The sequence below is a fragment of the Mirounga angustirostris genome, unplaced genomic scaffold, assembly GCF_029215605.1.
Source record: "Mirounga angustirostris isolate CCGP_5_RB_7025 unplaced genomic scaffold, mMirAng1.0.hap1 SCAF_16, whole genome shotgun sequence".
Classification (NCBI taxonomy): Eukaryota; Metazoa; Chordata; class Mammalia; order Carnivora; family Phocidae; genus Mirounga; species Mirounga angustirostris.
This window is the reverse complement of record NW_026991724.1, coordinates 122,575-139,759: the sequence shown is the minus strand read 5'-3', so window position 1 is coordinate 139,759 and position 17,185 is coordinate 122,575. Positions and strand designations below refer to the sequence as shown.

The following is a 17,185-nucleotide window of genomic DNA, read 5'->3' as shown; positions in this document are numbered from 1 at the left end:
ATTTATTTATTTGACAGAGAGAGACACAGAGAGAGAGGGAACACAAGCTGAGCAGGGAGCCCCATGTGGGACTCGATTCCAGGACCCTGGGATCATGACCTGAGCCGAAGGCAGACGCTTAACGACTGAGCCACCCAGGCACCCACAATAAAAAAGAAATTAAATACCACAATTTTTTCTTTTCTTTAAAGATTTTATTTATTTTACGAGAGAGAGAGAGAGAGAGAGGCGGAGAGAGCACAAGCAGAGGGAGAAGCAGGCTCCCCACTAAGCGGGGAGCTGACGCGGGGCTCGATCCCAGGATCCCAGGATCACGACTGAAGCTGAAGGCAGACACTCAACCGACTGAGCCGCCCAGGCGTCCCAGCCATTTTTCCTCTTAAGTGCTGTGGTTTTTATTTAAACCATGGCTTCTATGCTTACAGAAAATATAGAAAATGCAGTAGTCCGTCAGGCCGTCTTGAACAGCTGGGATGAAGCCTCACCCATTTCCCGGAGGGGGACGCGGAGGCCGCCCGGGCGCGAGGGCCGGGGCGCGCAGACGCTGGGGCCCCGGCTTGCCATGAGCCTCCGGGCCGCAGGTGGCAGCAGCGGGCGGCGGGGCTCGATACAATGTAGCGAGGGCAGCGGGGCGGGTTACAATGTAGCGAGGGCGGCGGCGGTCAGGTGAGCGGCGGAGGGGGGAGTCTGGGCGGGCCAGGTGAGGGGCGGGGGTGCTGGCGGTGCAGAGAACCGGGGCGCTCGACCCTCGGGGGCCGTCTGGGCCGCCGCGTCCCGGGGCGCGGGGAGCCCCCTCTCCCGAGGGCGCGGGGGCTGAGGAACCCGCCCAGGGTTCCGACCTGCCCGTCCTCCCTGGGGCGCTGGGGGCACAGGGGACCTGCGCTGCCTCCCACCCCGCTCGGGCAGGTTTATCAGCCCAGAGGGGAGCTCCTCCCTCCCCGCTCCCCGGGTGACACTGTCACCGCTTCCGGCCGTCCACACGCGCTGTCTGAAGAGTCCGTGAGGCCCGCGGCAGCCCCCAGGGCTGGGCCACCCCCCCCCCCGGGAATGCGGGGCCTCAGTTTCCTCCCCTAGGGCATGGATGGGCGTGGTGGAAGAGGCCCGCACCTACGCAGAGCGGGTTGGTGAGGGTCCCCAGAGGGTATGCTTGTTGTTGTTGTGAGGGAAGCTGCTGGAGGTATCTCTTAGGGGTGGCTCACTCCTGAGGCCGGCTGTGGCCACTGTGCCAGGCTTCAGTCAGTGGCAAATAACCCTCAAAGGGGCAGTAACTCTGCCCCTGCTCCCCGCAGGGTCCTGCCAGGCCTCCTTCCAGGTAGGAGAAAATAGGATGTACCTTCTCCCCTGTCCCCTCCAGGGAGAATTCTAGGGACCTCCAGTTGTGGCTGGGTGAGAATAGAACCTTTTTGGTGGCTGTGACCCATCAGGAGTGCACCCGAGCTTCAGCCCAGGACCTTTTAGTGCCTCATGAGCCCCTGGCTTTATTCTGAAGTTCCCTTGAATTGCTAAGTTGTCTCATCCTCCCCTCTCTTCCCCTGCCAGAGAAGGGAAGTCTCTAGAGGAGGGCAGAGGTGGGACCGTGGGTTTCCTTCATTCCTCTGAGTCTTCACCTTCCTGCCTGTTCTCCGGGACACCCAGCCTGAATCTGAGTGCGAGGCTCTCTGAGGGGTGAACCTGGTGGGGCAGTGGGGGGCGGGGCCAAGTTAGCTGCCCTGCACTGCAGCCCCTGGGCTTAAATGTTGGGACCTCACTTGTCTGCCCTTAGAAGCCCAGAGGGAAGTATGATTCTCCAACTTGGCAGGAGAGAGACTGAGGCTGAGAGAGGTCAGATGACCATTTATTCATTCATCCATGGCCTCTATGCCAGGCCTGGAGCTGGCACTGCCCATAAGGAGGCAATTGAAAGATGCTTTTTCCAGGGGAGCTTCCAGCCCAGAGGAGAGCTGTTGGGAGGAGCAGAGGTGTCCCTGCCTTTAAGCACCCCTGGCCATAGTTTAAAATGCGGGGAGGTTTCCTTAGAGTTGGGCTGGTCATCATGTGATGACAGATACGGCTTGCTTAACAACAGCTCTGGGCTATGGGCTCTCCTGACATATATAAGTATATACTTAGTCCTTCTACCCACCCCAGGAGGTAGGTATTCTTCCTTATTTGTGGGCAAGAAAATAGGATCACATAGCTCATCACTGGGAGACCCAGAATTTAAATCAGGGCTCTCTGATTTTTTTTTTTTTTTAAGATTTTATTTATTTATCTGACAGAGTGAGAGCACAAGCAGGGGGAGTGGCAGGCGGAGGGAGAGGGAGAAGCGGACTCCCTGCTCTGGGATCATGACCTGAGCCGAAGGCAGATCCTTAACCGACTGAGCCACCCAGGCTCCCCAGGGCTATCTGATCACATTCGTAACAATGATAATAGTAAGCTGTAGCTGGTATTTATCAGGTGCATACTGTGTGCTGGCCAGGATACTCGGAACTTTGCATTAACTAATTTAATCTTCATCATAACCCTACACAGTGGGTACTATTATTTCCCCCATTTGAAACATGAGAAATCAAAAGCAAAGAAAGGTCTAGGCATTTGCCCAAGACCATACATGTCAGCTAGGAGCTGACAGGTCTGGGATTTGAATAGCACCAATTCATTTTATCACCACAAGGCTCTTGGGGTGATCAGTCAGGATCTGTTTCGGATGTAGGAGATAGAAATCCTTCTCCCAGTAACAGTGGTTTAAACAGAAGTTTATTTCTGTCTCACTTGAATGAAGCCTGGGGTGAAGGAGCTCAGGACTTGTGGGTCAAACCCAAGGTGACTACTCCAGCCCCACGCATTACATCTGCGTCCCAGGCGGCAAGAGGTAGGAAGGGCTGAAGAAGGGCAGTGCCTCCTTTTAAGAAAAATTCCCAAGAGATCTTTCTGTTTAAAATCCATTGGTCATAACATAGTTGCATGACCACATCTAACTATAGGGAGGTTGGGAAATTGCGACAAGCCAAAACTCCAGCTCCCCTCGCCCAGTCAAAGAAGAAAAAACAGACCTGGACTGTTGTTAAAATAGTAAGTGCAGACTTTATTGAAGACTCTTGCAGTAGGGGAAAAGAGACCTCGGTATGGAACTGAGTTCAACTCAGAATATAGCACAGGCAAGTGAGAGTTTACAGCCAAGGAGCAGGGTAAAATCAGTGGGTGGACACTTGCTGAGGGGAGACATCAGGGCTGAGTGGGGAGTCTGGCTAAACTGATCTGACAAGATCTCTGCTGAGGGCAGGCTGGGGTGATCACATGTCACCTGGGGGTGATAGCAGATTTGAGGGTGACCGGGTATCAGGGTGGGGGACTCTTGCTAAACTGATGTAGCAAGGTTCTTGCTAGAACTGGATTTTACAGGAGGAGCCCAGATGGCCTAGGAGAAGGTTCGGGAGCCTGACTACAGGCTAGTCAGGCAAAGAATCTTTGTCACCACTAGGGAAGATGGGGTGAGTGAGTCCTGGCACAGCTGGGTCTGCCCTGCACTCTGGGTGCTTCCCGGGACACTGCGACACCCATCATTTGGAGAGGCACTGGTCATCAGGGCCCAACCACCCTGAGTGAGCTGCCCAAAGCTGTCAGGTAATGAGAGAGAGGAGGCTTAGGCCCATAGCCCATGGCATCTGTGTCCTCTCCTGTGTTGACCCAGGTGCTGGGTTCTGCCAGACTGGAACTCCTCTAACCCACATCCCCACCACAGAGGCCAAACAGGTAGGACAGGTCCCACAGTTAGTGTGGGCGTTTCTGACCCAGATGCAGGGCAGCCAGCACTGGGCAGGGCTGGGGGTGACCCTTGTCATGGCTGTCCTGTCTGGGATCAGTTCTCTTTCTTTTGGAGGGGGTGCAGATAGGAGTCATAGGCTTATGTTTGATAATCACAAATTATTTTAGACTAAACAGGTACAGAGAAAGCATAACTAATACCTGGCACTTAAAGTGCTGCAAAGTGTTTTAAAAAAAATCTGATTTCCTATGAACTCGTGTCACCCTGGAAGCAGAGAGGCTAAGGAAGTGGGATGACCTGGGATGCAAACCACTGCCCCCAATCGAAGCCCCTATCTCCCTCTCAGGAGCCATCAGCCCTGTGTGTTCTGCCGCTCGCTGAGCTCTTGGGAGGGGAGAGCAGTGCCAGGTGGTGAACTAGGCATTTCCTAGTTCCTGGGATCCCGAGGTGTGGGGCCACTGACTCAGGCCACATAGAGCATGAGTGGGAATCCAGACCAGCGAGGTGCCATGCTGGCCTCCATGATGACTAACGAGCCGGCAGAGATGGAGAGCTCCTTGGGGCACCAGGAAGATGGGCCCTGCCCAAGGCCACGCTGCAGGTGGCAGAGCAGGCCTGGACCCTGGCATTGGCTCCAGAGTGTCCAGCACTGTGACCTCTGACAGTCACCACTGATGGTTCTGCTCAGGGGCTATGGCTTTGGGGTGCTCTGACAGAAAAGGAGTACCCCTGCTCGGGGCCAGAAGTAGAAAACTGAGTCCTGGGAGGTGTTGGCTCATGGGAGCCGTCAACCCTTTCCTTCGGAGCAGTGAGGGCACAGCTGGACTGGGGCTGAATGAGGACCCTGTACTGGGAGGTAGGGGGCCTAGGTTCCCGCCTGGCTGGGTACTCTTGGGTAGGTCGCGTCCGTCTCCTACCTCTGTTCCATCTGCGTGCCCTGGGTGGGTTGCTGTTACTGAGGGGATGCTACCAGTGGGGACCTAGGTGAGGGGGCTGAGCTGGTTTGAGGAGGGACAGAGGATGGGCGGCCATGGTGTGGGGATGTTCCACCTGGACCCTCCTGGCAGACTGAAGGAGGCCAGACATCCCCTCTGGAACCCCAGGAACTCAGGAAGGGGATGGGAATGCAGTGAGTCGAGGAGCTGGATGCTCTTCTCTGACCTACCCTGCCCTGCAGGTGGGATGCTATGGAATATGATGAGAAGCTGGCCCGGTTCCGGCAGGCCCACCTCAACCCCTTCAACAAGGAGCCTGGGCCAAGGCAGCATGAGCAGAGGGCCAGGGAGGAAGTCCCAGAAGTCGCTTCTGAAGGTAGGTGCTTGGGGGAGGCCTGAATGGGCAATCCGACCCCTCACTTGGGACCTCCATCCTCTCTTCCTAGTTCCGCCCATGGAGCATGCTGGCTTTCCCATGTAGCTGGGTCCCTTGCTGGCCACTTCCCCTTTCTCCTCAGCACAAACCACGTTCTGCCTGTTCTGTGGCCCCACTAGGACACACACTCCCAAGGGCAGGGATTTGTGACTGTCTTGTCACTGCTGCGTCGCTGGGCAGATACTCAGGGAATACTTGGGGAGGGAACTCAGAGCTGAGATCTGGTCAGGGAGAGGATGGAATGGCCTGGACAGAGGCCCAGCTCTTCTGGGGGTCAGGAGAGTGGGGCTCTAAGAGCTGCAGATGCAGTCAATAAGGGTATTCAGGGTGTGTGTGCGCACGCAGAAACCTCCTAGAGTCCACACAGGGGTCCGGAAATTCTGTTGTGCAACCGTCCAGCAGCCTTGAATCCATATACGCATATGTAAGGTATGCCTTAGAAATTGGGATGTTTCTGGGGCGTTGGGTGGCTCAGTCCATTGGGTGTCTGACTTGGGCTCAGGTCGTGATCCCAGAGTCCTAGGATCGAGCCCCATGTGGGGAGTCTGCTTATGCCTCTTCCACTCCCTCTGCCCCTTCCCCTGCTCGTGCTCTGTCTGTCTCAAATAAATAAAATATTAAAAAAGAGAGAGAGAGAAATTAGGATGTTTCTCTAATACTGTTTTGTGGACCTCTCTTAGCACCATGGGTATCCACCTCATCTTGGTTTCTTTCTTTTCTTTTTTTTAATTTTATTTTTAGATTTTTTTCCCCCCACCTCATCTTTTTGGATGGCTCTCTCTTATTTATTTAGGATATGGGTTCCTTTGCACGTGCAAACAGGGCAGATACCAGGGTGGGGCCTGGCTCCCCTCAGCACCTCCTGTGGGCTTCTCCCGTCCCCAACCTACTTCTGGGGGAAAGGCAGGTTGATTTTTCTTTCTTTTTTTTTTTAAATATTTTATTTCTTTACTTGACAGAGAGAGCGAGAGAGCACAAGTAGGGGGAACAGGAGAGGGAGAGGGAGAAGCAGGCTCCTCGCCAAGCAGGGAGCCCGATGCGGGGCTCGATCCCAGGACCCCGGGATCATGACCTTAGCTAAAGGCAGATGCTCAACCACCTGAACCACCCAGGCGCCCGGCAGGTTGATTTTTCTTTCTCTCTCTGCTGCCCTTCACACCTGTACCCACTGCAGAGGCCCTGCCTGAGCTGCCCCCTGGAGAGCAAGAGTTCTGCTGCACTGAGCGAGTGATGGATCTCGGCTTATCTGAGGACCACTTTTCCCGCCCTGTGGTAAGGTTTGGGCCTGGAGTGGGGAGGGGGATGGGTGAGCCCCCGAGGAGGAGGAACCAGCCATTTCCTTGTCACCCCGTCCTCAGGCAGCAGGGCCAGCCCACCTTGGCTGGGGCTCCTGGGCCTTGAATCTGAGACCCACATGACAGCTGACTCTCATCTCCAAAACCTGTTTGGGAGCCAGGGAAGATCAGCAGAACTGGGGTTTGGGACCTGAAGTTGCTCTTCTTGTGTGGGGCCATCCGTCTCCTCATGTTCCTGGTTCCTGGGAGGCAGACATGAGGGTTGGCTCCATCTGGGTCCTGGGGGATCCTGTGGCTGTGCAGCAGGATGAGGGAAGGACCACAGGGCCACTCTCCTCAGTTCAACTTTTTTGTTCTATGGAAGCTTTTTCTTTTTTTAACTAAAGGGCTCTAATAATCTATTTTAAAAAGTTTGAACATCTTTCAGTTTTATGCAAAGTATCTTCAACTTTTATTTGAGAGAAACATAGAAATATTCTAATGTAACTGAAATCAAAAAAGATTCACCCAGAAGCCCCCAGTTCTCATTTACTTGTCATTTTGTATTTGTATTTTGTATCTTCATTAAAGAAATGTTTGAGCCCCTCCTAGGGGCCACACACTGAGCTTCCAGAGTAGGATTGTCACCTCCTCTTTGCCTGGTCTCCTGGAGGTGGAGGGTGGCTCCTGAGGGCAGTTCTACCCTTTGCCTGGGGCGAGATCAGCCTCAGCTCCCCTGCTCAGACTTGAGCCTGGCTTCCTTCCCTATTGACAGCAGGGTCCCAGGCCCAGGGCCTTTGTTGGGCCCTGGCTCTGAGTCCTTGTGCGGTGCTGGTGCTAGGGGTGGGTGGGTGTCCGGGGAATCTCTGGGCTTGGTGATTAAGCTGGAGGCCACTTCCTCTCCTTCATGACAGGCAAATTGTCATTTCCCCAGCTTTCATCCAAGAGGAAGCTCTGTAGAAGTAAGCAAAATAGCATAGCCAGAAAAGTGATTAGGTTTCTACAAGAAGGAAGTTGTGTTTTGAAAAACATCCTGAATTAGGTTTTCAGAGGCCTGTGAGTGGACAGGTCCAGCTGGCAGGCAGGTGGCATGGGGTGGTTCCTACCTGTGCTGGTAACTTTCCTGGGCCTTGAGCAAATCCTCGGCCCCTCCCTCTGGGCTTCAGTTTCTTCACTGAGGCAAGCGAGGAGCAGGGAGGTCTGCTCTGGGCTTGACCTCCACGTGGAGAGCGTGCAGGGCAGGCATCTGATGCTGTCACCTGCCGCACCGCTCCCCCCAACCTGGGCAGGGTCTGTTCCTGGCTTCTGACATTCAGCAGCTGCGGCAGGCTATCGAGGAGTGCAAGCAGGTGATTCTGGAGCTTCCCGAGCAGTCGGAGAAGCAGAAGGACGCCGTTGTGAGGCTCATCCACCTCCGGCTGAAGCTCCAGGAACTGAAGGTGGGTGCTGACGTACCCCACCATGGAGGCTACCGGAGCAATGTGAGAATGAAGTTCTAGAGGCTGGGGAGCTGAGGGACTGAGATAGAAAGCCACCCAGAAAGGTGGGGACAGAGGTGGGCCTTCACCCCATGTGCAGACTATTTCTCTATTAGCCTAATCTGGATTGGCCAGTCTTGGGCACATGCCCACCCACTGGCTCAAGTAAGTGAGGTCAGTCCCCCCTTGAACCTTATGACCTAGAGTGGGTGGGGGGCGATGGTGGCCTCCTGAGTGTTTCACGAAGGGGACAGCAGTAAGGGTAATGGATCCTGGAGGCCAAAACCTGCAGGTGCACATTGACTGTGTGTGCCCTTTAACTTGCTGCCACCGTGTCCCTGCACGGCTCATGCGTCCCTGGGAATTTAGAAAGCAGAGTATTCATTAGGGTGTAAGTAAGGCTGTGGTAACAAAGACACCCCAAAATACAGTGGCTTAAAGGAATGACATGTGAAATTTCACTCATGTGGAGATCCTGTAGGTGATCTAGGCCCATATGGCAGCTAATGGTGTTGGAGGTCCCAGGCCCTCTGTTTTTGTTGCTTTGCCAGTCCGTGTGGAGAATCCAATATGGCCACATGTCCCCTCTGGGTCTGTACTCAGCAGGAAAAAATGGTGGGAGGGGAGAGAAAGCCTTATGACTCCTGCTCACACACCCTTGACCCTAACATCGTCCCAGAACAGCACTTGGGTGCAGGGAAAGTCACCCTTGTCACTATTGTCTGGGTGGTCCAGGCCTGACTGATTACTGGGGAGTTCTATTTCTTTTTTTTTAAAGATTTTTTTTTTTTAATTTATTTGAGAGAGAGAGAATGAGAGAGAGCAAGCACATGAGAGGGGGGAGGGTTAGAGGGAGAAGCAGGTTCCTCGCCGAGCAGGGAGCCCCATGCGGGACTCGATCCAGGGACTCCAGGATCATGACCTGAGCCAAAGGCAGTCGCTTAACCAACTGAGCCACCCAGGTGCCCCATGATTTTATTTATTTAAGGGAGAGAGAGCATGAGAAGGGGGAGGGTCAGAGGGAGAAGCAGACTCCCCGCCGAGCAGGGAGCCCGACGCGGGACTTGATCCCGGGACTCCAGGATCATGACCTGAGCCGAAGGCAGTCGCTTAACCAACTGAGCCACCCAGATGCCCGGGAGTTCTATTTCTAAAGGGAAAGGGGGTGTGACATTGAGGGAAACTCACAATATCTGCTGTGAATGGTACTGGAAGAAGTAAGCAAAGGGGTTCATGGGAAGGGAAAGCAGTTGCAGCAGGCTCACATGTGACGCCTCCCGGGCCTCTCTTCAGGACCCCAGTGAGGATGAGCCCAACATCCGAGTCCTCCTGGAGCACCGTTTCTACAAGGAGAAGAGCAAGAGTGTCAAGCAAACTTGTGACAAGTGTAACACCATTATCTGGGGGCTCATTCAGACCTGGTATACGTGCACAGGTAGGCCAACACCCAGACCTGCTTTTTCGGGGGGCAGTCCTGGTCCCCGGGCAGGGCAGAGACCTGGCAGCTCTGGGTTGTGTTTGGGTGCCTTCTGCGCAGTACTCAGTATTTACTGAGCCTTGTGGCCTACCTGGGATGAAACAAGGGACAAAAGACCCAAACTCCTGCCTTTACCAGGCTCACATCCACATTAGGCTTTCTAGTATGCCAGAGGTGGCTATTCAAATTTAAGTTGTTAAAATAAATAACTACTTCATTCCTTAGCTGTGCTATCCCAATAGCCATATGAGGCTGGTGGGCACCATATGGGACATTTCCTTTTTTTTTTTTTTTTTAAGATTTTATTTATTTATTTGAGACAGCGAGAATGAGAGAGAGTACACGAGAGGGGGGAGGGTCAGAGGGAGAAGCAGGCTCCTCGCTGAGCAGGGAGCCCGATGCGGGACTCGATCCCGGGACTCCAGGATCATGACCTGAGCCGAAGGCAGTTGCTTAACCAACTGAGCCACCCAGGCGCCCGGGACATTTCCATTTTTGCAGAGAATTCCTGTGGATGGTTCTGTTCCGAATGAGCATATGGTGTGTTAGACAATAGAGTGCACTGACAAAAAAAATAAGGAAAGGGAACAGCATGGGTCAGGGAGTGTTATGGGTGTGACTTTAGGGTGGAATGAAAAGGCATCATGTGACATTCAAGCAAAACTTGGAAGTCAGGGAGTAAGCCAGGAGTATATGTGGGTAAGAATGTTCCTGTGAGGGAGTTCTGTGCAAAGGCCCTGTGGTTAGTGTGTGTCCAGTGTCTTCAGTGTGGAGCAGAGAGAAGTCTGGCTGGGGCATTGTACCCGAGAGGAGGTTGGTCGAGTGGGCTCAGAGGTGGCCATGTGCTTTCCTTTAAGTGCACTGGGGGCCATGGGTCGGTGCTGGACATGCCTAGGTTTTAAAAGGACCACTTTGGCTGCTGAGCTGAGCATGGACTGAAGGAAGGAGTGCAGAGGGGGAGGGGGAGGATGATGGCCCTCTGATCAGGATGGATGGAGTCTTTTGGGTGAGAAGTGTCCAGGTGCGGCACTAGCCGAAGGGCTGGAAACAGGCATAAAAGAGGGGTTGAGATGACGTTACAAATTTTAGCCTCAGCTGGTGGGAAGATGGAGTTACTGAAATCTGAGGCGGGAAAACTATGCGTGGGAGGTGGGTTTGTTAAGGAAGAGCGAGAATTTCATTTAGACAGAGTGAGTTTGATGCCCTTGAGGCATCCAGGTGGGAATGGCAGGTTTTGGAGTTGAGGAGGGAGGTCTGCATGCACCCCCAGGGCAGCGCTTGGGATGGGGACTGACAAGGTCTTTGAAGTTCTGGGACCTACACTGGGGCCTTGAGAAGCTCTCAGATTGATGTGGGAATTGGGGTAGAGCTGAAGGCCAGTCTGGGCTGCAGCATGCCCCCCACTTCTGAAAGGCACAATGTTGGTCTCCTCACCCCAGGCTGCTATTACCGATGTCACAGCAAGTGCTTGAACCTCATCTCCAAGCCCTGTGTGCGCTCCAAAGTCAGCCACCAAGCCGAATATGAGCTGAACATCTGCCCTGAGACAGGGCTGGACAGCCAAGATTACCGTTGCGCCGAGTGCCGGGCGCCCATCTCTCTGCGTGAGTGCCCCAGGAAGGATCGGGGCGCAGGGTGAGGGAGGCTGCTTTGGGCAGGTGTAAGGAAATTGGATACATCAGACAGCTAGGGACAGCTGGGCTCCTGTGGGTGGTGTCCTGCTCTCCTTCCTTGGGACGTGACAAGGGGCTGTGACCTGTACCCTTTCACTTGCCATTCGAGCACACTGAGGTTCCAGCCCAGGTCACCTAGGGGTTCCCACAGGGCTGGCCTGCACTCAGCCTCCCGTGTGGCCCCATTGACACAGAAAGCCCACCCACATGGGAAAAATCGCACAATACCATTCATGTGCCTCGTGTCATAGATTTACTAATGTTAATTCATGGGGTCCTCTCAGCAGTCCCGTGGTGTCATTTTACTGATGACGAAACTGAGGGTAGCAGGGTGCCCTGATCTGCCTCAGGTCCTGTGGCTGAGAAGAGGTTGTGTCCCGTCTGCAGGGTGGCACCTCCCAGGTCAGCTGCCTCTTTCCCCCATATGCTTTCCGTGCTTTCTGTGGTTCCTAAGCTGTCAGGGACCCTGGAGGCAGCCCCGACTTGTAATGACCCGTCCCGCCTGCAGGGGGCGTGCCCAGCGAGGCCCGGCAGTGTGACTACACGGGCCAGTATTACTGCAGCCATTGCCACTGGAATGACCTGGCCGTCATCCCCGCGCGAGTCGTGCACAACTGGGACTTCGAGCCACGCAAGGCAAGGGCAGGGGAGCAGGGCCCAAGGGCTGGTATAGGGGCTGGGGGGCAGGGAAGGGGCTGGGAGGGGAGGAGATGGAGCCCCAAGGAGGGAGAGCCGGTGCTCGGCCCTGGCTTAGGTTGGGGGGAGCATGGTTCTGGGGGTGGCGTGTGTAATGCCGGAGGTGCCCCTCCACCATGCCCCCCAGGTGTCCCGCTGCAGCATGCGTTACCTGGCGCTGATGGTGTCTCGGCCGGTTCTCAGGCTGCGGGAGATCAACCCTCTGCTGTTCAACTATGTGGAGGGGCTGGTGGAGATCCGGGTAAGGCTGGAGGGGGCAGGGGTGAGGGTGGACCTTGCTCTCCCTGTGTGCCCTGGGAGCAGAGGAGAGCTGCCACCTGCTAAGGTTCAGGGGGCCCCTCAGCTGTCCTTAGGGTTAAAGACCCTAGAGCAGTGTCTGGTCACAATATGATAACTAGGCCCAGAGGCAATTTGAAATTTTCTAGTAGCCACATTAAAAGAGTAAAAAGCAGGTAAAGTTCATTTTAATAGTATATTTTATATGACCCAGTATATCCAAAAGATTATTTCAAGATAATCAACATACAACATTATTCTTTCTCTTTTTTGTACAACGTGTTTGAGGATGAGTGCTCCTCTGGGGGCATTGGCCGGGAAGCTGGGGTTCGAACTTGAGCTTGTCTGGAGCTCTCAGATCTGGGACCATCCTGGGGGACGTGAAAGCACCGTCTGTCCCCTCCTGACCTGGAGTGCCGGCCCCCTCGGCCCCCAGATGTGCCACGGCGCAGCCCTGCCCTGGCTGAGAATACCGACCTGCCCCTGTTGTCCACAGAAGCTGCGCCAGGACATCCTGCTCATGAAGCCGTACTTCATTACTTGCAAGGAGGCCATGGAAGCTCGTCTCCTCCTGCAGGTCAGACCCCTGGGAATCCGGGGGTTGGGCAAAGGGGAAGCGGAGAGCCAGGGCAGCGAGGACACGCTGTGCCCAAGTCTTTTTCCGATGACGTCATAGCTTGCGTGTGCTGCACTTTAGCAGAGGGTCTCCCCTGCTGTGTTCCAAGGAGCACTAGGTCTTCAGTGAGCACACAGGCATTCCATCCACAAAAGTGTTCTCTGGTTCCATCACCAAGGGAAGCGGCTGTCGCCCTGCAGCCTCACCTGGGTCTCCATGTAGTGGACCAGGCACAGTTCTGCGCAGGCAGGGGTGACCACAAACATACTTCACGGCTCACCTGTTTGTTCCACAAACATTCATGGGTATTCACTGCTCTAGAGCGTAGGGAGCAGGGAACAAAACCGGCAGGAATCCATGTCCTCACTTCAGGTGGGGAGAAAAACAAACAGTCAGGGGGAGGTGAGGTCTGTGGACAAGATAAAGCAGGGAAAGGAGGTTGTTAACAGGGTGAGGCCCGGGAGGAGGTATGGCATGCTGGACAGAGGGTGGGGGGAGGGTGCCTGGAGCAAGAAGGTGGCCAGTGCGGCTGGGGGAGTGCGGTGCTCGGCCCAGAGACCGACACCTTCTCTTGCTTCTGTGAGCCCCCAAGGGCCTGGAGGATGGGAGTGTCAGTGGGTGGGCAGCAGAAGGGGCCCTCACCCGGTGTTTGGGGTCACTGTTGCTGGGACCCACAGCTCCAGGACCGGCAGCATTTTGTGGAGAACGATGAGATGTACTCCGTGCAGGACCTGCTGGACGCGCACACAGGCCGCCTTGGCTGCTCACTCACGGAGACTCACACGCTCTTCGCCAAGCACATCAAGCTGGACTGTGAGGTGGGCTCCCTGCCGCAGACCAGGGGGCGTCTCTCTCTCTGCTCCCAGTCCCCAGGGCAGGGCGGGCGGGCAGGCCGCTTGGCCCAGTGTGTCCTTGGCTCAGGTGCCCCTTGGAGCAGGCACTGACCCGCCCTCCGCCCTGTCGCCCCCAGCGGTGTCAGGCCAAGGGCTTCGTGTGTGAGCTCTGCAGAGAGGGTGACGTACTCTTCCCCTTCGACAGCCACACGTCCGTGTGCACCGACTGCTGTGCTGTCTTCCACAGGTCAGTGTGGCCGGACCCACCCTCAGCCAGGCGCGCAGGGAGGGAGGGAGGGAGGGGGAGACAGGCTTTTGGTCGTCTGTCTTTGCTGCCTGATTTTCAAAGCCCTTTGCCTTGATCCTAGATACGGGGTGAGACCCTGATCTGTGTGACTAAAGTCGAGGTTCCACTGGGGACAAGCCCCTGTGGGGCTGGGGAGGGGTGCGGCCCAGACCCCAGGCTGCACATGGTGTCTGACTGGCGCCCCTTCCCCACCAGACCTGAGGTGTAGTGGAGGCCAGAGGTCCCTCACCTTTCTAGCTCCTGGCACCCACAGTGTCTCAGTGATTTTTTTCAAATATCCCTAGGCCAAAAGAAATACCTAACATTTTTTATTAAGTACTTAGGTTCAAACAGTGTAAGCATTTATTTATTTTTTTAAAGATTTTATTTATTTATTTGAGAGAGAGAGAATGAGAGACAGAGAGCATGAGAGGGAGGAGGGTCAGAGGGAGAAGCAGACTCCCCACTGAGCAGGGAGCCCGATGCGGGACTTGATCCCGGGACTCCAGGATCGTGACCTGAGCCGAAGGCAGTCGCTTAACCAGCTGAGCCACCCAGGTGCCCCAGTGTAAGCATTTATGACAGAAAGACCTAGTGGATGTTTGGAAAAATAGTACAGTTACTAATTGTAGATGTGCACCTGCTGGGCCCTGCATGATGCCTCACACTGGATTCAGATGGGCACCTCCCATTTCTGCCCACGTGGATTTTTGTTGGGCACTTGCTGTCCGTCCTAGCAAGCACTGACGCTGTAGCCTGGGACGGCTGTCACAGAAAGGACTGTAGCGGAAGCGATGCTCCAGCCGTGGATTCTGTGGACCAGCAGTCCCCAGGACCCTGTGCACCCCCAGTGCCTCAGTGGAGGCTCTGTGCAGTGTTGGTAAGAACAGGTATGGAAGCCGAGACACTGAGAGCTCCAAGCAGAAGTCGATGGTAACCAGCTAGCAGGTGTGGACCCTGTAGGAGGGGCCTGCACTGAGCACTGGACCCCAGGCCTGGGTGCACCTGGTGCAGACCTGGTTTCTGCCCTCTGGGAGAAACTGCGTCTGTTTCCCCATCCGTAGAGGGGGTAGAAGGGCCTGACTTAGGAAGTCTGGGAAGGCTCAGCGGTAGAATTTCACATGCAGAGAGCCCAGACCCTTGCTGGGGCTGACCCCACCCTCCCTGTCCCCAGGGACTGCTACTATGACAACTCCACCACGTGTCCCAAATGTGCTCGGCTCACCTTGCGGAAGCAGTCACTCTTCCAGGAGCCTGGTCCAGACGTGGATGCCTAGAGCAACAGGAATCCCTCCCAGGCCTCTCTGGCATCCAAACTGCTGGTCATTGCCAAAGTCAAGGTGTTTCTTGTGTTCTGGAGACCCCTAGGGTGCAGTCCCTGGACCTCTCACCTGTGCTGGGCCAGAGGGGTGTAAGCAGCACCACGAGGACCGTCGTCCCTCTCCCAGGCACTTGCTGGGACTTGGGGCAGTCTCGCCTGGCTCTTTCCTGGGTGTGTTGCTGTGGAGGCTGCAGGGCTCCATAAGCAGGGAAGTGGGGAAAGGCTTCTCCCCACCCCCTGTGGCAAGGAGCCTTGGGGAGGCACTTGGGGCCAAGGCCGTTGGGCTTTGGCCACCCTGAGAACCCCCAGAGGGCTTTGGGGGAGTGGCCGACGAGCCTTGGGAATGCTGGCTGCAGACACCCAGGCTGGGCCTGAGTTTTCTCTGCAATGGATGGTTTGGATCTACCTGGAGGACCCCATCCCCTTGGCCCCTTGTGTGGGGACTTGTAGTTGTTCACGACTGTCTCCTGAGGGCCCTGCTCCTGCCTCTCACAGTTCTCTCTGGGTTCTCCTCCAAGAGGTCCAGTCCTGGGGGTTCCCACTTCTGTACAACATGGAGGGAAGGGGGCTGTGAAGCTCTTCCCGGTGTACCAGCCCCTGCTCTGGCCTTTGCTCTCCCAGCTTACGGTGGTGCTCTAGGCTGGGTGGTTGGGGGTGCAGTTGGAAGAGGCTGTCCTGCTTCCCAGTTTGCAGCAGGGACTGTGACCCTGGGGAGGTTCTAGGTTAGGCAGCAGGGTTGGCTGCCATCGGCCTGTTTGCCTGAGGAGCTCCATGTGCCAGTGGAGGGCTCCGGACAGCTCACAGACCACCACCAGCCTGTGGCCTTTTGTCTGGGGGCCTGAGGTCAGGCACTGGGAATATTTGCTCAAGGGAGCTTTGGGCAGGAATCCCAGAGCGTGTGCAGGAAGACTGGGGCATGGGATGTGGAAGGTCCTGTATACCAGCTGACAAATGGAACCCCTGGACAGAGCATAACAACCCACAGCACTTCACCGGGGGAGCGTCGGCCTTGGTGTTTGCAGGGATGCTTCGTGCTTTAGAGACCCTGCTATAGAGGGGGTGGCCTGTGGGAGCAGGACGTTTCTGGATGTGGCTCTCCAGTCTTTTGTGCCCTCTTGCCCGGATTGTGCTTGGCTGCTGATGTGCACAGTTGACACGCGTGGGTGGTGGTGGCAGAACAGAGCCACTTGGATATCCGTCCGCTGCAACCTGCAGCGGAAAGGTCAGCCTAGCTTGCTGGCCGATAAGAGGGGTGGATAAAGACGGTATCCCCTCCTCCTCGCTTCTCTGCACCATCAGAAAAGCCTCACATGGTGGCTTTAGGCAGTCCTCTTACGGTGTGTTCTGATCTGCCTCGGGGAAACAGTGCGAAGCAAACACTGGTGAGGTTGGGTCAACGGCAGGTCCCCGTCCTGCTTCCCCTTCCTCTCTAGGGCTGGAGAAGGACTTAAGGGCCAAACGCCCTTTTCCTACACCCCCAAATCTGCACATTTCTCACCACTGCATTACATTTCTGTCCTAAGGATATTGGCCATTCCTGAATATACTGTGTAATGAACATCACATTATTCCAGTTATAATCACTGTGTCCATAGGAAGCGTTAATATGCTGGCATCTGCTGGGCGAAGAGTTGGCTCCCTTTTCTTTTTAACTGCCTCCATTTCCTCCTCCCCAGTATCTCCACCTACCCTTTCTGAATGGCAGAGTCTTTAAACAAAATCATGTGTGGGTCTTGGGAGTCCACAGTATGGTACAAGAACCCACCGAAGAACCAGTTTGCATGGCCAGCCCTTCACAGAAGAGCAGTAGGGATATCTAGCTGTAATAATGCTGCAGCTGCTGTCTCATTAAATCTGTGTTCTCTAGACTCTGGTGCGTGTGGTGAATTGGGGACAAGGCAGGGTTTTTTGACATGCAGACCAAGTGCAGGCTTAGGGAAAGCCCACAGTCTTCCCCATCTAGTGGGGTCCAGTGTGATCTGTTCTGGGGAGGAGTTCTTGATGGGTGTCAGACAGAGGGCTAAGTGTGTGGATTCCCCTCAGCTCAGTTTCTGTGAATGATGAAAACACATATCTTGTGGGGTGTTTACATTCTAGGAAGCATTGAGCACTGAGCCTGGCATGCAGAGAATGCTC

At 55.2% G+C, this 17,185-nt stretch overlaps 1 protein-coding gene across 9 annotated transcripts; it reads left to right on the top strand.

Annotated features, from left to right (window-relative positions):
* Positions 1–536: 536 nt before the first annotated feature.
* DEF8 (differentially expressed in FDCP 8 homolog) lies at positions 537–16,917 on the top strand. 9 transcript variants are annotated; one of them, XM_064580932.1, is made up of 12 exons: positions 537–666; positions 4,926–5,059; positions 6,294–6,391; positions 7,713–7,832; positions 9,165–9,306; positions 10,788–10,952; positions 11,530–11,657; positions 11,845–11,958; positions 12,490–12,570; positions 13,287–13,427; positions 13,580–13,689; positions 14,903–16,917. In XM_064580932.1, exons 1-12 carry the CDS (start codon positions 563–565, stop codon positions 15,003–15,005), a joined length of 1,440 nt encoding a protein of 479 aa, XP_064437002.1. In that variant the 5' UTR covers positions 537–562; the 3' UTR covers positions 15,006–16,917. The 9 variants fall into 9 exon arrangements, with proteins under 9 accessions (XP_064437002.1, XP_064437004.1, XP_064437001.1 ...); XM_064580934.1 differs by having other exon boundaries at positions 7,683–7,832; positions 12,493–12,570; positions 13,338–13,427; XM_064580931.1 differs by having other exon boundaries at positions 7,683–7,832; positions 12,493–12,570.
* Positions 16,918–17,185: the final 268 nt, after the last annotated feature.